This window comes from Dendropsophus ebraccatus, chromosome 14, assembly GCF_027789765.1.
Source record: "Dendropsophus ebraccatus isolate aDenEbr1 chromosome 14, aDenEbr1.pat, whole genome shotgun sequence".
NCBI lineage: Eukaryota > Metazoa > Chordata > Amphibia > Anura > Hylidae > Dendropsophus > Dendropsophus ebraccatus.
The window spans coordinates 41,591,120-41,611,286 of NC_091467.1; the positions used below are offsets into that span (position 1 = coordinate 41,591,120).

Consider the following 20,167-nt stretch of genomic DNA (forward strand, 5'->3'; position numbering starts at 1 on the left):
TATCTGAAGGTACAAGTGTTTGGGGGGAGGGGGGGGCGGATTGTGGCTACAGAGTCGCTTTAAGGCTTTACACTATACTGGTAAGCCCTCCACCCAAAGGAATTGGGGCCAAAACCAGTACATGGCTGTGTTCCTACAATTTTTTTTCCTCTCCGTTTTTGAAAAGAAAAATGTTTGTCATTTTGAGTTTAAAATGACATCCACCATTTCGCTGTTTGGCCGCCCATCAGTGCAATGACGGCTGTTGGTACAATATTCTTGTTCAGGTGGACTAATTGCCCTTTGGGTTTGTCTTTAATTGAAAAGTCTTGAATTTAATTGTAAAAATCGACAGTGAAAAAAGAAAAACTACATGTAAACAACTAAAAAAAATGTCTGAAAATAATTATAATTATTATTTTGATGTACGTGCAAACAACGCCTGTCATTTAAAACACTGTGTACATTGGACAGCCATCATTCCATTGACTTCAATGCACTGCATTGAAATCAAATAAATTGCGACATTAACAGACGTCTTTTTAAATAGAAAAATCGGACACCTTTTCAGTTTTTTAAATGTAGTGTGAACATAGCCTATAGGTTCCCATCTACATTTTTGTCATCATGAAACAAAATCCATCTCATTGTGTAAAAAGCCACTCATCTATAGAATTGGTAACTGAGGTTAGGCATTAACTTATTTATTCAACATGTTATAACCCGCAGGCATTGTAGTTATTGTTTGACTATGATAACAAAAATTAGATATAATAAACAGGTATAATAAAAGTATAGTTTAGTACAATTTTCTTCTGTGCAGATAAATTATTTAACTAAAAAATGCAATGCCCCATCATCTATAACTAAATTGCTTTTAAAGATGGAAAACACAAACTGGCACATTACTTGACATTATAAAATTTTATACAGATACAAACTTAAAAAAATAAGTCTTAGGTATAATTTTCATATGTTTTTTTTTTTTAAATGTGGAAAGAATTTGTCATTTCTATTTTGTTTGCTCCTCTCTATTTTCCTGTTACCATCTATTTTGACTAATAACAATCTCAGTCCTCTCACAGATGCCGACAGGAAAAAAAAAAGTGCCCACGACCTCTAAGTGTAGTATCACATTTCTCTTTCTGTCATTCCAACTTCCTAATGCAGGTCCTGGGTACCATTTGTGGATTTTTAACATTTTTAAAGCCGGCAGGAGGTGGACAATCCATCAACATCACCCGCCTTGAATGCTTACCAAACACACAGTAAGGCAGCAATCTGGAAGGAGGTCGCTGTGCTATGCCAGATAGTCATTAAAAAAAAATACCCTCATTTTTAATAAAATGTGATCATGTTCAAAATCTATGTAACCTATGTAGGGTTCTATAAAATGAGGACAGCATAAAGAATAAGTTCAAATCTATCTATCTAGTTATCTAAAGTCTTTGTATCTTTGAGCAGCACAACATAGTAACTTTACAGGGTGCCTGCAGGTTGTTGTGGCCGAAACCTCCACAAGATATATATATATATATACAAGATGTTTGCTTGTCAAACCCTAATCATATGAATTTATTTGCTCCAATCAGCACTAATTAATGCACCTGTATAAGGCTGCATTCCCGCGTTCCGTGATCCCGCCGGATCACGGACGTGGAATGCATGTACCGGAGTCCCCCCGCGGCCGGACAGCATCTGTAATTAGATGCTGGGAGCGGGGGATATTGTATTTATAAGCGCCGCGCTGTAATGAATCAGCCGTGCGGTGCTGTTACTACAGCGCGGCGCTTATGAATACAGTCTCCCCCGCTCCCAGCATCTAATTACAGATGTTGTCCGGCCGCGGGGGGACTCCGTTACATGCATTCCACGTCCGTGATCCATCAGGATCACGGAACGTGGGAATGCAGCCTTAGAAAGTCTGTTGGGGTTTGATAGTCACGCTTGATAAAGACGAAGGAGGCCGTTGAAATGTTGCACTTGACTTGTTTGCTGTCCTCTATCTATCTATCTATCTATCTATCTATCGTCTGTATGCTGCACTTGCTTTTTGAATAAATCGCACTTTGAAATTCCACAGAGGTGTGCTGTGGATTTTCCATGACTATATTGTACGGTCCCTGGTCTCAACTTGGATCCGCTGGCACCTGAAATTTACCTTTCACGAAGTGCCGCTTCTTCTTTCAGATTGATATCTATCTATCTATCTAGAAAACAAAAAAATACAAAATACGCAGCACTCAGAGAAAAAGTAGATTGCTGGGTGCTAGCTGCCTCACCCTGATCCAAAAGGTGTCTATTCAGATAATTCAAAAAATGGTTGCAGCACTCCAGACTAAGGTGAAGAAGTGTAAGGATTTATTCCATTAAAATCACACATGGAAAATAGGCGACGTTTCGCTCTCACATTGAGAGCTTTCTCAAGCCAGTGAATACACTCATGAAAATCAGTGGTATATATCTAACAAAGTGATTACTAAATCTTGTGCAGCTGTGTACGTGTGATGCTTCAACGTATTGACCAATCCCATAGTGTCAAAATTAGCATAATACATAAGGGAATAAAAAAAATTCCAAAAACAAGGTGAAAATGAACTTTCAAGGCATAAGTTCGTGATTATAAAGTGAGTTCAAAAAAGTATTAAGTATTGTACTAATCGGAGTAGATATGTTTCGCTCACACACACAGCAGTTCCTTCAGCATCATCCGCAGAGAAAGTTTCTTGGACCGCACGCTCTGTTGGAACGCACGGCCATCTTGAATGAGTCAAAAAATGAGAATGAGGCGTCTTCGTATCCAGGCAACCATGTACACCAGGTAAGGACTTAAAGATGTAGACTGCAATAGAGGTGTGCTGTGGATTTTCCATCACTATATTGTACGGTCCCTGGTCTCGACTTGGATCCGCTGGCACCCGACATTTACCTTTCACGAAGTGCCGCTTCTAATTTCAGATAGATAGCTATGTATGTATCTATCTATCTATCTATCTATCTATCTATCTATCTATCTTATGTAATCCATCACCTTGCTCTGAGGTATAATATTACTTCTTTTGGTAATGGGGTTTTTATAGGCCAGGCAATGCTTCCCTGGGGAAAAAAAGGATGTAAATAAGCTCCACTTCAGAAAGCTCTCTAGTGCCACCTATTGTATGTAAAATTCTTATATGTGGATCACTCAGGATACTCTGGATCATAGAAATATCCCAGCAGATTGTCGGGCGCAGGTATTCAAGGTAGGAACATAGCATCCCTTGGGACCAAGGCAATGTTATGGATCAAACGCTGTTTTACAGGGTACCCACATGCAATAGGTGGCACTAGAGAGACAGTGTTCTATCTTCTGAAAGTATTACTTACAGTACCAACTTATTATGTGGCATTTATAATACCAGTCCTTTGCCTTAATGGAGAACTGTCCTGAACAGCCAGCATGGACTGCATCATGAATTATATATAATGCATGCCTGTCTTTGACTTTCTCTCGCAATAACAGACAATTGTATGGGTATGTTCTTAGAAAGGGTTAGTCTTCATTAGACAATCTCTCCAAAAAGAATTTGTGGTTATTTTAGCCCCTTCGTGCTGCAGCTAGTTTGAGCTAATTTTTTGAAATCTGACATCTCACGTCTTACTTAATGTCTTACTGAAATGTCTTATCCATGGCGTTTTTATCTTTCACATGACATAGCTGGTATTACAGTATGCATTGTGCAGTATATAAATAATGTTAAAATTTTATAGATTTGGTCGTTACGGATGTTGCAATACCAAACATGTAAAGTTTTTCTGCCTTTAAGTGTTTTATGTAACACTTTATTATGTACGGGGAATACAATGCATTTTTAGTATTGGGGGAGGTTTTTTTTTTTTTTTTAAATGTTTTATTGCAAACTTGTTTTAACTTTTACATTAGTGATCATTACCGGTGATCTTCTGATCACTGTTACCATACACTGCACTTCCACTGTAATGCAGTGTAATGTCTGTGTCAACATGGCTGTGTAGAGGTCTATCAATGGCAACAGCCTTTTGAAGGCCCCCGGGATTTCCATAGAACCAATCAGAAGCAGCATTCCTATTTACGTGAGGGGTTTAAAGGGGTACTCCAGGGAAATAGTGGTCTAGTGGAGAGGCTGCTGTGCTATAGTATTGGGCACTCTCCCCCGGGTAGAAGAGTATACAGTACACATAGGGGAGATGTGAGCGGAGTGAGTCTAGATCAGAGCGGAGCAGAGTTTGTTCTTAACATGAACATTGGTGCCAAAGAGCAAAGGGGCCTGTGTTGCCCCTTATTGATGCCATTCAAGTTTAACACAGGGAAGAAGTATGCATTAATTTTAATTAAGCTATATTACAAAGTAATACAACTTTATTAAAGCAATGCATTATTAATAATAATAATAATAATAATAATAATTATTATTATTATTATTATTATTATTAATATTATTATTATTATTATGCCTTTAAGCTTAGACCATTATATGAGCCAATATAGCGCTGTTTTTGAAGAGAAAGTAAGAATGCCTTAGAGCACCGAGTTCTTCAGTGTTCTTATGTCCTCTTTCCCAAACTAGGTTAAACAAACCCCATGTCATGATCTCTGGGGCTGTATACATTGACTCTTAGTAATGACGGCTAGTTGCTATGTAGCAATCTGTGCAGTGCATGAAGCAGAAGGGAAACTAAGGAGGAGATCTAGTTTGCTGCAGTTGAACTGTGTCACTTCATCCCAGATCTGCAGCAGCAGTCTGTGTCTTTTCCTAACCACTTGGTGTCACTTATCACTTGTTCTAGCAGGAGAGAAATTCTCTATAGGCTTTCCATTAAACTACTGCAGATGTGTCCCTTGTAACTTCAACTCCAGCACCAACTCTCAGACTGGGTATTCTATATGTAGTTGAGATATCAGTCCTCAATGCGTGTTGAATTTGGTGGCTTATGTGATATGTTTGCAGCACAGGGCCACTGGCTTCCATATATTCAGACCATATACACATTCTCAGTAACCTTATGACATTTTTGAGTGACTTCTCCAAGTTCTTATTGTTAATCCTTTCTGGGCAACAAGACTTTACTGGTCCTGATGCTAAATTATAATGGCAGCTACACGGGATCTGTAGTTCATCAGGCTTCTGTCACTTTCTCAGGCCATTGAATTAACCCTTTGAGGACCAGGCCCAAAATGACCCAGTGGACCGTGCAAATTTTGATCTTTGCGCTTTCATTTTTCCCTCCTCCCCTTCTCAGAGCTCTAGCACTTTCAGTTTTCTATCTACAAGGCCATGTAATGGCTTATTTGTTACAGGAATAGTTGTACTTTGTAATGGCGTCATTCATTTTACCATAACATGTATGATGGAATTCCAAATATATTATTTATGAAGATATAAATAGGTGAAATCGTAAAAAAGAATGCAATATGGTAACGTTTGGGGGGTTCCTGTGTCTACGTAATGCACTATATGGTAAAAGCGACATGATAGCATTATTTTATAGGTCAGTCCGAATACAACCATATGCAGGTTTACACTGATTCTCTAATATTATATATTTTTTTTAATGAAATCCTTTTTTTTGGCAATTAAAAATTAATAAAATGGGACTATTGTGATGCTTATAACGGTTTTATTTTTTTACCTATAGGGCTGTATGGGGTGTCATTTTTTCCGCCATGATCTCTAGTTTTTAATAATACCATATTTGTGAAGATCGGACGTTTTGATCACTTTTTATTATTTTTTTTTTATATATAATGTAACATAAAATCGGTAATCCGCGCTCTTTTCGTGTACGCCGTTCGCAATAATGCTTGTTATAGTTTAATAGATCGGACAATTACGCACGCTACGGTATATTATATGTTTATCTATTTATGTATTTTTATATGTTTTATTTGTATAATGGGAAATGGGGGGTGATTTAAACTTTTATTGGGGGAGGGGTTTTGGGGTTGTGTGTTGGTGTTTTTAACTTTTTTTTTACACATTTGAAGTCCCTTTGGGGGACTTGTACATACACTACTTTGATTTCTACACTGATGATTGCTATGCCATAGGCATAGCATTGAACAGTGTTAACGGCGCTCTGCTCATTGAGCCTGCCTGTGCAGGCTCAGTGTAGCAGATCGCCGATCGGACCACACGGAGGCAGGTGAGAGACCTCCCTCCCGTCCGTTTCACCGATTGGGACCCCGCAGTCACACTGCCGGGGTCCCGATCGGTAAGTCACTTACACTTAAACGCTGCGGCAGCGCCGGCGTTTAAGGGGTTAATGAAACGTGGCAGCTCGATCGCTGCAGCGTGTCATTACCGGTGAGGTCCCGGCTGCTGATTGCAGCCGGCCCCGACCTGCTATGAAGCGCGCTCCGCTCCGGAGCGCGCTTCATAGCTCAGGACGTACCGGTACGTCCAGGGTCGTCTGGGGACAGACTTCAAGGACATACCGGTACGTCCTAGGTCGCCTAGGGGTTAATTGTTGACTGACCTACTGTTCTCTTTCTCAGAGAAGGTCTATCTATCATGCCTGAGAAGTCTATCTATCATGTCATCTTACCAAGTCCTCAACCCCTCCTACAAACACTGTACTGTGTCACTATCATGTCGGCACAATCGCAAAGACAAAGACATTAGCTCCTTGTTGACATGTCCATAAAATATTATGGGCCTGTTGTCTGGTGACATGCTTTATGTATGAAAAGCCATATCTGATTACCTATTTAGGGCCTTTTTTACAAAGTTTGAATATCAGCCAGGTAAGCACTTTCAGTAATGCTTGTTTCCAATAATTGTCCATCAATCAGTTGATTGAACATTAATGAGCCAAGAGAACAATTTGCTTGTTGTCTGACTAGATGGTATCTGTTCTGCTGATATAAAAGGGATTGGACACAGCAAGACCGCATAACAAACTTGATTAATTGCCCCCACCCCTTGCCGACTGATCACAAACCCATCAAGTTTAGTCAATAACGTTAAAATGTATCTGCAAGTGCACATCAGTGGGAGAAATGGAAAAAACACATGTTTTAAAGCCGCACTGACATGTAACTTAATAGGAGCATCTCTGCCAGGTATTAAAAAGTGCGCTTTTGATGCAAAGCTGCAGCAAAAAAAAGCGTGCACTTTAATAACTGTATGAATATTGCTGCTGGAAGCAGCAGTGGGTTTTCCTGTAAAAATAAAGTGTAAAAATAGACTGTGTAAAAAACGTCAATCCTCAGCCAGGGCATCAACTTTGACAATATCTGAAACATGTCACAGTGTTGAAGCTATCATCAGCAGTGCCAGAGAGCCAAAAACACAAAGTATATGATGATGAGAGCCTAATAGACTGCATAGTGGTAACAGCAGTCTCAGTGACCTCACAAGCTCAAAAACAGACAGGTGTAAGATTTAGTTAGACCTTATTTGTCCTGTAACAGCTTTGGTGACATTAGCACAGTGTAAGTTACTCACAGGGCCTAGAACACAAAGTTGAAGGTGGTAGCAAAAGCAGTATTATCTTGGACCAAGAAGGGTGTGAAACAGTTGACAGTGAAAGCAGTAGCAGCACTCTGAATTGCTTTGCAGGGTTACCTTCACCCAGGAGAGCAGTGGACATTGGTAGATCACTGGGACAATGACACTTATTCTGCTGCCAGACACGGTTTTAGGACAGGCCATCTGACGTAACCTGACAGGTGCTTCACAGGGTTAACTCCACCCAGGAGAGCTGTGGTCAGAAATGGATCACTAACATACAATGACGGTTATAATGCTGCCAGATACTGTTTTATTAATGACTAAAGATGTAACCTGACAGATGATTCACCCATTCACTTAAATTCACCCAGGAAATCTATGGACAATTTTACTGCTACACAGTTTACACTACTACCTTAGTCACACTTTATTCTATTTTTCCCTGATACCTAATCAACATTCTCGCTACCTTTCTCTAACTGTCTCTTCTTATCTCTCTCTGCCTAATGTATGTGTGTGCAGTTCACTGTACAGGAGCTGACTGGCGGGCTGCTGGTGTGCTCTTGTAGATATATATATTTAGAGAGAGAGAGAGAAAGTGTGACGTTGCAAGAAGGTGGCTTGCAGACGATTGACCAGCTGCAAAGGATTATGGATAATGGATCAGTAAATGAAGCGTGGGTTTTACATAATCAGTGCTCGCACTCCACTCCCACTCTGTTATACAAGTTGGGTTTCAATAGAATGGATGTTTGGCTGGCTGATTGACATTTTTTTTTTAATTGTGATTTTCCAATTTTTAACACTTTTACAAGAACATGCTTTAACAAATTTGTCCTTCTGTAATAGTTGCAGTACTGTAGCTACTATTGTTTGGCTGTTTTATTGAAATTCCTTAAGATTCGATTTGCGAATATTAATGAATTTGACCCAAAATTTCCGAAGCTTGCTAAACAAATTTCCGTCTGCTTCGCTGAGTGACATATATTGGCTTAGGAAGTTCGGTTCTCTAATTTCTAACGTTCTCAAAGCTCTACCTTTACCTTACTCTCGTTTTTATGGTTCTAAAATAACCAATATTATGAAGTGTAGAATTTTGTTCAATCCTCATGTGCCCTGAATTATTACAGTACTTTCTGCTGTTGTAGTCAGCACCATTTGTCACATAAGAAAAACTGATTTTTTTATGCAATTGTAACTAGCTTAGGAGAAAACTGCCTCATGTATATTTATAATGGAGAGTTCTAGCTTTTATTCTAACCTGCTTTTAGACAGCTGATCATCAATGAAATCCAGGAGAGATATAGGGATGGCAAGGAACCTATGGACTAAGCTATAGCTTCTTTATCATTTCAAGTTCATCTGTGTTGTTAATGTGTTAAAGAGTATAAAATGCCTGTATTTTTCTTGAAATATAAGACGACTTATTCCTGATGCTTAGTAAATAGCGTGCAATGCAAAATCTAAATGGTGCAGTGTAATAAATCTATTAACACGTTCCCATAAGACAGGAAAAGCAAACACAATTATTGTGCATATAGACTATATTTCTTTATAAAGCCCTCTGTCATGTCCCAATTCCTACACAACAGTGTGTTCATTTACATCTGATTATATTATCAAGCTGGTGATTGATTTCTGCAGCGGCTGCACTGCTTCTATGGCATAGTGAGCAGTGTAGCCTGACAGATCCCTGACAGCAGAGGAAAGTTGGAGGCTGAAGTTCCTCATCTGCACCCTTCTCCAGACTCCGGTGCTGCCTCAGTTAGTTATGATCTCAGCAGGGCGCGTGTTTTTCACAGCCTTTGGGGGTAATAGGCCCCAGGCTCTATTAGTGGCACAGCCCACTGAGGATTCTGTAGCCTCTGATAGCTGGCTCCAGCCTGTCCACTGACTAACAGCATTTCCTGATTGGTATCCATAAGGCAACTCTGCACAGTTATTCTTTATTAAAGAAGCTTTGTGCTGTATGCAATCATTAGCAATATAAGAAAAAGGCCTACAGTCAGAGGGTGGGAGTATTGTACTTGCAATAGCCAATCCTTCACTTTTAAGAATCAAGTTTCAGTGTTCATCTCATGTGATGGATCTGCTATGTAAAAAGCTACTGCAGAAAATTCAGAATAGCCAAAAATCTTACATCTACCAGCAACTGATACATCCATCTTTTAGAAAAACAGTATTAGAAAATGTCTTGCTGATTAGTTGCTAAAAACATAGTCATCTGTACTCTAGGGTTAACTTGCCAGAAGTGCAGAGTATGACTTTTGAAAACTTATGAATTTTTGGATACATGATCTAACATATGTAATTTATGCTTATAGGGGGAGTGGGTGAAATGCAAGCTCTTTACAACTTTTTACTGGATTGCATATCGTGGTAGATACTTGTGATCAAAGTATTTTAGGATTGCAGTAAGCCTCAGTACACACAAAAGAAATCACGTGGATAACTTGCCACAGATTCTGTAGCTTGCCCCCGCGCTCCACCTTGAAGTTCTACGGGTTCTATAGGCTACATTCGGTGCGCAGGCAGATTCCGCTGTCCGCCCAAAGAATTGTCATGTCATGGGTGGATGGTGGAATCCGCCTGACCATAGAATGGAGTCTATAGGACGGGAGGAGAGTGAAGCGGGAGCGCGCAGGGACAAGTTATCCGCGAGATTTCCTGTGCCTATACCCTCTACTCCATTACTTTCTATGTAACAGACCTCACTTCCTAGAAGGCGAGGATCAGTGTGACTTTGGAAGTTCTGATCAGTCATCTCATATACCAGAAAAAAATTATATAATGCACAAATTCCCATCTAATGAAAAAAATGGCACACAAAATGGGCCTCCAAACAGCCCTGCCGCTGTAAAAAAAAAAAAAAAGAAATTCTAAGAGTTACAATAGGGCATCTTCACACTACCTGTGCACCCTCACTCAGCTTGGAATGCCTAGAGTGCCCGTGCGGGCCCACTGAGATCAGCTTGGAGCTGGAGTAGATTTCAGCTATGAAAATTTTTTGTTGGTGTATGTGTAGGACGTGCCTCACTACACAAAGCTGTGCAGCCTTTAGGCCTCCTTATCGTGAGTGCGTCATAACCTTTTGATCAAATGAAAAATCCAGCAAATTTCTCTGTGTAAACAGAGTTATATTTTTGTTAAAGTGTCACTGTCATGAATTTTTTTTTTTTTTTCAGAAATAAATAGTACACGCTATTTTAAGAAACTTTGTAATTGCGATTATTAGCCGAAAAATGAATTTTTATCATGAAAAAGCAGTTCCCCCGCTGAGGAATCCTTTATTCTCTGTTTTTTGCTGTTGACATTTCTCTTTTCCCCCTAACCTCTTCATAGAACAGACATATGTCTGATTGAGATGTCCTGATTCTGAAGAGTGGATGACAGAAAGAGGAGGAGGGGGGGGGGGGGGACCTGGAAAAAGGCTTTTTAAATGCAGATAATGGCATATTTGCCTGATAAACCCAATTACAAAGTTACTTAAAATCGCCTGGACTATCGATTTCTGCAAAAAATTAAAAATAAATTCACGACAGTGACCCTTTAAGTGCAGCTATAAAAACCTTTATCAATCAGTTCTATGGCAGAGGGAATCAGATAATGTTGACCTCTAAAATGGTACATTGAATGGACGCAGAATATTTTGGTAAAAGGTTGACAGTCAAAGAGCTATATTAGTTTTGCCATATTATTGTACATAGGATTGTACTGTTGATTACTAGAGATGAGCGAACCTTGAGCACGCTCCACAGGGTACCAGAAAACTAACATTACTTACAGTGTGGGCTCTCCCTTGCTCCAGCTTTCAGAAGAGTCCTTGCAATAGGCACATTATTTGTCATGATAGCAATATCCAATGGTGTCAGTCCTTCACTGTTGGGTGTGTTAAGGTCCAGCTCATCAGCTGTGTACTGATAAAGAAGAATCTGGACAGCTTCCAGGTCCTGCTGCTCCACTGCCTCGAACATGGCTTCATTGCACTGGAAGTTCTGTTATAAAAAAAAAAACAACAACTATAATCCAGTGTGACAAACCTCAATACATTTAGGAAGTCTGCTCGCTAACTTGTGTAATTACAGCAAATGAAACGCTTGATTTACTTCAACAACTTAGAAGCAGACCAGTGTGATTATAGTCCGTGCTGCACATTACAAAAATAATCATTTCCAATCTGCACAGTACAGAATACTGTGACTTCTTGTGATTGTTACTGTATGTGAACAGCTTAAATATTATATTCAGTTGTTTGTTTGTTTTTTTTAATTTGGAAAGATAGCAAACAGTAATGGCCACCACTACAGTTTTATGGAGAACAGTATTTATTTTTTAGTTATCATGTTAAACACAGCTATTCCTAAGTTTTGACTTAAAAAAAAACAAACAAACAAACACAGGAAGCCCAGTGTTTCCCAGGTCACTTGAGCACTCACAAAGAAGGCAGTCATGTGATTGATGGACAAGTAGAGCCGTGACTCTCTGTACAGGTCAAACTTTTTGTGTTTAGTCTCTTTTTTTCAACCAGCACAAGACTAAAAATTTGCCTTCAGGAGACTGGACCTGACTTTGTTTTACTGCATGATAACTAAAAGAAAAAAAAAAGAATGTAAATTGCAAACTTGCTTTATTTAACATCTACTGTTTGTTTACATTTTTGAAAGTTGTAATGAGTAGCGTACACAGATTTCACTTACATTCTATTTCATCATCAACTACTCTGTATGTGTATTAAGAACCTGAAGAAATGGATCCATCAATATATCCAGTTTTCCTCATTCAATAACATAACATTCAATCCCTCATTCTAGGCTTTATTTTTACCAGCATTCACCTTTTTTAATTTACAAGGTAGATACCTCTTAAAGGTGTCATTAGGCAATAGAGCTAATATCCATACCCAATAACCATGAAGCATTGTTGAAACAGTGCCAAAATGGTTATCTCTTTTGGAGGGGACTCTGGTTTGGCTTAGAGGTTGCAGAGTTCAATGCACTGCATGACAGATGTTAACAGGACAGGATTTTTGTTTTTTAAGGTAAAAAATTTAATGTTAAAAAACAGTGGCAGAGTTGCTTTCTCTCAGTGGCCCTTATTTATCAGTCTCCCTGATGTCATTCTCGCTTTGCCTAGAGAAACCTATACACAGTTTCACTTTTGAGGACCACATTCAATGTATTATTGGATGTCACTATTAAACTTTAAATCAGGTTTATCAATATGGTGCACACCACATGCAACTTTTTTTTCACACCAGTAAAAGTGCCTTTCTGTAAGTAAAGAACAGCATTCATTGAATTCCTTGAACACTGCTTGTCTTTTCACACAGTAGCAAGATCAACGGTAGCAAGGTCTAACCCATAAGGTTCTGGTCCAGGAAGATAAATCCTTGATGTCTCGTAGGAATGAACTTGAAAGTTAATAACTTTCAGTTTTTTGCTAGAAACCTTATGTGTTCCCTTTGTGTTCACTGAACTTTTCAGTCTTTGAAAACCCTTGAACACAAATAACCCAAAGAACTTTTCCAACTGTACTATTCTGTGATAAAGTAGAGGGATAGCATCCAGAGGAGGCCTACAAAACTTCCAAGATCTGAACGATAACTATTTCCCAAGAAAGTCCTTTTATTTTCAATAGCATATTCTTAAAATGAGAGCTACAAATGTGTTCATGCCTGTCTGTATATGTAACAGTTATGTACTGGTTACTACAAGGAGTTTGCCTATTTGTTAGATTTATAATGCATAGAGTGTATAGTGGATGCAGGCTGTGTCATTTTCTTGCATTCCACATGTTTTTGGAGAGGCATTAATGGAAAAGTATGACCATACAGTAGGTCATTAATAGAGATGAGCGAACCGGCCGAGGCTGTATCCACCCTCTCCACGGAGCGGGCAGAAAGCGGGAATCAGAAGCAGAGAGTTCAGGTTCATACGAACCTGAACCTAGGCCGGTTCGCTCATTTCTAGTCATTAAAGGAGAAGTCCAGTGAAATTTTTTATTAAAGTATTATTTTGCCCCCCAAAAGTTATACAAATTACCAATATACACTTAATATGGGAAATGCTTATAAAGTACTTTTTTCCCTGCACTTACTACTGCATCAAGGTTTTACTTCCTGGATAACATGGTGATGCCACTTCCTGGATAAAACGGTGATGTCACGACCCGACTCCCAGAGCTGTGCGGGCTGTGGCTGCTGGAGAGGATGATGGCAGGGGGACAATGAGGGACACAGGGCACTGGAGGGACACTAAGCATCCCCATGCCATCATCCTCTCCAGCAGCCACAGCCCGCACAGCTCTGGGAGTGGGTTCGTGAAATCACCATTTTATCCAAGAAGTGAAGCCTTAATGCAGTAATAAGTGCAGAAAAAAAAACACTCTATAAGCATTTCCTGTAATAACTGTTGGGGGGGGGGGGGGGGGCAATATAACACTTTAACAAAAATTTTCGCCAGACTTTTCCTTTAACTATTAAAGGGCATAGGTCAGCTAAATTTTCTTTTACTGATTAGAGTCAGATACTTGTTCTTTTATTCCAATCTGTTTCTTTTTTTCAATTTTTGTACATTGTTATGGGGGCTTTTATCTTAACTGAGATATTTTTAACAGCATTTAGTGATTTGCTTTACAGCAAGCCTCATGGACATGGACAATATAAAGAGTCTGCCCCCTTGAGATGAATGTGAAACATTACTGAGTGTGCTCTGTAACCTTTGAAGAGGTGATTCCAAAATGAGTTGCTATTGTCTCCTCTATCTTTTGGTGTCACATGTCGCTGCAATGCTGTACAGATCACTCTACAGTAGTCTGCTGTTATCACCACATACACAACAGGAAGCTTAGTTCTAGCCCCAGTGGTGAGAATAAAAACTGCAAAATTTCTGAATTATTTTATAATATAGACAAAAAATAAAAAATTAGAAAAAAGGCACCAAAAATGGTCAAAAAATTATGTTCAACAGAAAAACATTATTTAAGCCATAAGTCATTTTCTTACACATTCCCTTTATAGGACTGTTTGCTTTTTTTTGTATTCTTACCAATCAATTACAAAAAAAGAAACATAATTCTTAATTTTTTCAAAAAAGGAGGCAGAAGAAAAAATACATTAATCCAATAACACTGCCGTGATCTTTTTAATAATGCAGTCTTTCATATTCTATAACTGAGTTAACATAATTACTTCGCAAACCGTGGGCAGCTTAATAAATCTGGACCATTCACTTCATTTTCTTTTTTCAGGAATTTTTCCAAACCTTAAAGTTATATTGTCATCCACCCCCCCCCCTTCCAGCACAATTCTTAGGCTTATATTTTGAGCATTTTATATCATACTGTATAAAGGAATGCTAGGTTGTCTCTCCGCCTTAAAATGCATGTTATTATTGGTGAACAGTGTCATCTGGGTGGGGCTTCAAAGCCATGGTGCTCCATCTCCCCACCTACTTCAGTGCTGTAAGTCCCGCCCCTCAGGGACATTATCAGCACCTAGGCCCAGGCCCCCCCCTATGAAGTTATCTGGAGGTCTAGGCTCTGCTCTCTTTATGATGTCATGAGAACTAGCTGGATAAGAAGGAGCTGAGATAGGGTTTCAGTAAGTTCACTGCATGTGGGCTAAATACCACACATTTCATTCTTCTCCACATTGAGAAGATGGTCTTCCAGGAGGAGTTGGGTAAAATGTGGAGAAGAACAACATGTGTCACATGCAGTGAACTTACTAAAATCCTCCTTCAGTTCTCTCTGATCCGGCCAGTTCTGATGACATAACTCCGATGATGTCATGGAGAGGACAGGCCTAGGCATCAAGGTCACGAAGTGGCGGGGCCTACAAGGCCGATGTAGGTGGGGAGATGGGGCAAGACAAGTGTGAAGCCCCACCCAGAAGGCACTGTCCACCAATGATAAAATGCATCTTTGAACTGAGAGACCGCCACAAAATCCTTTAGGCTATGTTCACAAAATGTTAAAAATAGAGAAAAAGCAGATGATTTTGAGATTTAAAGTAACGTGTTATTGCTGCGATTTAACTGACTGCAATGGTAATGCATTGAAGTCAATGGAAAGACGGACGTACAAAGCACACAATGTATTGAATAATGGACGTTTTTACCGCAGACGTCAAAATAATGAACATGATCATTATTTCTGGATGTATTTTGCAAACAGCAGACGTTTTTTATTATTTGTTCACGCACAGTTTTTCTTTTGTCACTGTTCTTTTTCAATTTTTTCTATTAAATTTAATGGACTTTTCAATTAAGCCACACCCAAAGTCCAATTATTAATAAATAGAGATGAGCGAACCTCGAGCATGCTCGAGTCCATCCGAACCCGAACTTTCGGCATTTGATCAGTGGTGGCTGCTGAACTTGGATAAAGCCCTAAGGCTATGTGGAAAACATGGATATAGTCATTGGCTGTGTCCATGTTTTCCAGACAACCTTAGAGCTTTATCCAAGTTCAGCAGCCCCAGCTAATCAAATACCGAACGTTTGGGTTCGGATCAACTTGAACCCGAACCCGGTTCGCTCATTTCTAGTAATAAACCCAAATTAGAATAATGTACCAACAGCTGTCATTGCACTAAGGGGAGGCTAGATAGCTAAATGATGTCCGTTATTTTAGACTCAGAAAAAATGTGTGAACATAGCCTTACACAGTAAGATATGAAATGCCCAGAATATAAAATATATATATGTGTGTGTGTGTGTGTGTGTGTACTCCTTATATAGAAAGGGGGACGCCAATATCACTTTAAGAGCCTTACTATTCAAAGTTTAGCTGTAAAAAGAGTTTAAAGACAAAGACAATTCTTTCACAAACCATGCCCCGACAATATATAAGGTTAAGTGTAAAATCCACTTTCAGATGAAATTGTCTATATACTTCTTCAAATATATTATGAGAGAATTCCAAAATGTTTGGGCAGTGCAACAAAATAAATATATAGAAACTGGGAGGTCAAAAAATGTTGGCTAACATCCAGTAGAGATAATCCACCTTTATCCTTAGATATACAGAGACGATCTTACTTTATTCAAACTCTTTTCTACCCCAGATTAAATCATTAAATCAAGTTTTGATTTTCTAAGATAATTTGTCCAGAATCCAGAGTGGAAAGGGCGAGATTATATACAATAATTTGGGGTAGCCCATTCAAAGTCTTAATTTTTTTTTTTAGTTCTTTTGTTACAGGAGAAAGATTTATATTGATAAATTCTCTTACTTTTTGAAATCCCCTGTCAGAGATTTTTGGCAAATTTGTAAAGCCCCTAGTACACGGGTTGATTGTGAGGAGCAAACGAGCGCTGTCAGCGGGATCGTTCGGGCAGCCTATAGCAGATAGCAGCAGTCTGCTGCCACCGCCCCTATTCCATGGAGCAATGGCAGCAGATTGCTGCTATCATTGTTGTTTGTCTTTCAAAATGTTGAAAGACAAACGACAGCAACGGTCAGCCGACACTGTTCACGTATTCGGCCGATAATCGTCCCGTGTAATAGTGCCTTAACTCCACACATTCTAACAGCCATCTGTTTTATATTTCCATATCTAGAACTATGTCGGGGCTTCTTTTTTTTTTTTTTGAGGGACGAGTACTTTTTAAAAATACCTGACATGTTATATTTGGCCTGCAGATTATTATGATTATAGTGATACCTAATTTATATAATGTTTTTTATTATCTTTCACTAACTTTTTACTAATTTTTAAACAAAAAAAAGGTTTTTGATCACCATATTCTGACCCTTATAATTGTTAATTTTAGCACCTATAGAGCATTATGATCATTTTTTTTTTTTTTTTTTTTTGCTATGATCTATAGTTTTTATCAGTTTGGGATTGAAAGATCATTATGGTAGCTTTTTACTCTAATTTATCTAATATATTATGACAGAAAATTAGCATTTCTGGTATCTGACATTATTAGTTTACACCAACAACCCGGGGAATAATTACATTTTTTTTTACTATTTATTAAAGGGATATTTCGGTCAGGTAAAATACATTCTGAATTATCCCCCCTACTGGAAACAGTTTATTCCATACTCGTCATTACCTTTTCTTTCTCCTCCCCCCCCCCCCCCAAGTTTTGAGCCTGCTGCTTTTGTTGAAAACTGTATGTGAGTTCCCCCCCCCCCCCCCCCCCCAAAGACAGCTCATATCCCTGGTTGGCTGTTTCTGCTCCAGGAGGGTTAATTACAGTGAGTCTATGAGTTAACTTGAGCTTAGATTACCCTCCTGGATTCACGGACCACTGCAGCTGACCACTGTTTGCATGAGCTATCTCGTGAGGGATGGGGGTAGATGGAGGGAGCAGCTCACATACAGTTTTAAGTATCTTTAGCAGGAGCAGCAGCCTCAGAACTGGGGGAAGAAGACGGAAAAGGTAATAATAAATATAAAATTAATTGTTAATCTCCATTTTTCCACCTAGAAACCCGAATGAGCCCTTATTTTTTGCGTCACTAATTGTACTTTGCAATGACCGGCTGAATTTTTGCATAAAGTACACTGCGAAACCAGAAAAAAATTCAAAGTGTAGTAAAATTGAAAAAAAAAAAAACACTTTTTTTTTTTGGGGGGGGGGGGGGGGGGGGGGAATGTGTTTTTACGCCATTCGCCCTGGGGTAAAACTGACTTGTTATGCATGTTCCTCAAGTCGTTACTATTACAACGATATGTAACATGTATAACTTATATTGTATCTGATGGCCTGTAAAAAATTCAAACCATTGTCAACAATTATACGTCACTTAAAATCGCTCCATTCCCATACTTATAGCGCTTTTATCCTTTGGTCTATGGGGCTGTGTCAGGTGTCATTTTTGATGTGTTCTTTCTATCGGTACCTTGACTGCGCATATCCGACTTTTTGATCGCTTTTTATTACAATTTTTCTGGATTTGATGCGACCGAAAAATTTTGCACTTTGGGATTTTTTTGTGCTGACCGTTTACCGTGCGAGATCAGTAATGTGATTAATTAATAGTTCAGGTGATTACGCACGCGGCGATAGCAAACATGTTTACTTATTTATTTATTTGTTTACTTTTATTAATAACCTGGGAAAAGGGGGGTGATTCAGACTTTTATTAGGGGAGGGGGCTTTTTACTATTAACAACACTTTTTTTTTCTTTTACACTTATACTAGAAGCCCCCCTGGGGGACTTCTAGTATATACACTTTGATCTCTCATAGAGATCTCTGCAGCATAGATATGCTGCAGAGATCCATGAGATAGGCACTCGTTTACTTCCGGCTGCTGCAGCCGGAAGTAAACGAGTGCCGAGCCGGGGACGGAGCCATCTTGGAGCGGTCCCCGGCCGGCTTCAGTTACGGAGATCGCTCCTCCGGGATAACATCACGGAGGAGCGATCTCCCCACTAGACACCAGGGATGACGCTGCGTCCGCGAATTGGATGCAGCTGTCAACTTTGACAGCTGCATCTGATTACTGTATTAGCGGGCAAGGCGATCGGACCGTGCCCGCTAATACCTGCAGTCCCGGCCTACAAGTGGCACCCCGGACCGCCGCGGTTCAGAGCGCGGCCGCCGCGCGGCCCCGCTCTGAACGTCCCTAACGGCATCAGGGCGTAAATATACGCCCTATGTCATTAAGGGGTTAATATCAATACTATACTGGCTCACAACATTAATTAAATTTCTAGTGATGAATTTATTAGTCTTAATGTCACCGGCAACAGAGCATCATCTATTCTCCCATAGGTTTGAAAAAAACATCCATTTTACGGCTGATAATTCCTTCATAGAACATCTGTTTATTAAGTGGGACATTTAGTGGGACAAAAGAAAAAATATAACTATAATAATAATAAACTATAACTATTACTATAACTATAGCAATTTCTATAATTTAAATTCTGGAGCTAACTTTTTCAAACTGGCATCTTGGTCCTCAAAGCACATTACTATAACTATAACTATCCTTGGATTAACCCAGTGATCTGTAAAATCTGGGTCATCTGGAAACCTATGAGCCCTTTCAATTTAGAAAAGAGGTGACAAATACTCCCTATTTGATTAATGAGCCAGTTTTGTATGAAAGTTAATGTATTATTTTTAATTCTCGTTCTAGAATACCAAAAATTATTATATTGCTTCCTTTAGAGTGTTCCTCCAGATTCATAACTTTATTTTTTAGGGCCTCATTTCTTTATTTTAACTTACTTCTTTTTACTTTACATTTTAAGATAACCTTATCATTCTTTATTGTATTCTCTCTATTTTCTGCCTCAGTGAATCTTTCTTTTATTTTCCTCATTTCATTTTTCAGTCTTGTAATATCTGCACTAATATTCCCAACCTGAGAGGACACTTTATTTATTGCCTCCATTATAGCAGCCTGAGAAGGCATTTCTGATTGCTCAGTTATTTTTCTTGCAGATCTTCTTAAAATTAATTTAAGTCGCTGACAAAAGAAATTTGTCCATCTTCCCTGCCGTTTTACTATCCTAAGATAGGCTGATTGACTTCGACTCCTGGTTGGCTTTTATTGATTGCTTACCCCAGCGCGCCCCCCGCCCACCCCAAGTATACTTTCCAAAAGTGCAGGAGGAGGCGGGTGACCAGACCTTAGCATTGCAGCAGACGGACGTGGCACCGCGCCCAATCATCAGAAAGGCTGCAGGGTAACGTCACAAACCGTGCGTACGGCGGTGAGCATCGGCGGCAGGAGGTGGGGGT

At 39.3% G+C, this 20,167-nt stretch overlaps 1 protein-coding gene across 1 annotated transcript in view; it reads right to left on the reverse strand.

Annotated features, from left to right (window-relative positions):
• The window catches only part of ANKFN1 (ankyrin repeat and fibronectin type III domain containing 1), a 288,330-nt gene that overhangs the window by 254,924 nt on the left and 13,239 nt on the right, over nt 1-20,167 (reverse strand). Inside the window, exon 2 of the mRNA XM_069953139.1 lies at nt 11,236-11,446. Within this exon, the coding sequence (XP_069809240.1) occupies nt 11,236-11,446 (211 nt within the window). The remainder of the gene's footprint in view (nt 1-11,235; nt 11,447-20,167) is intronic.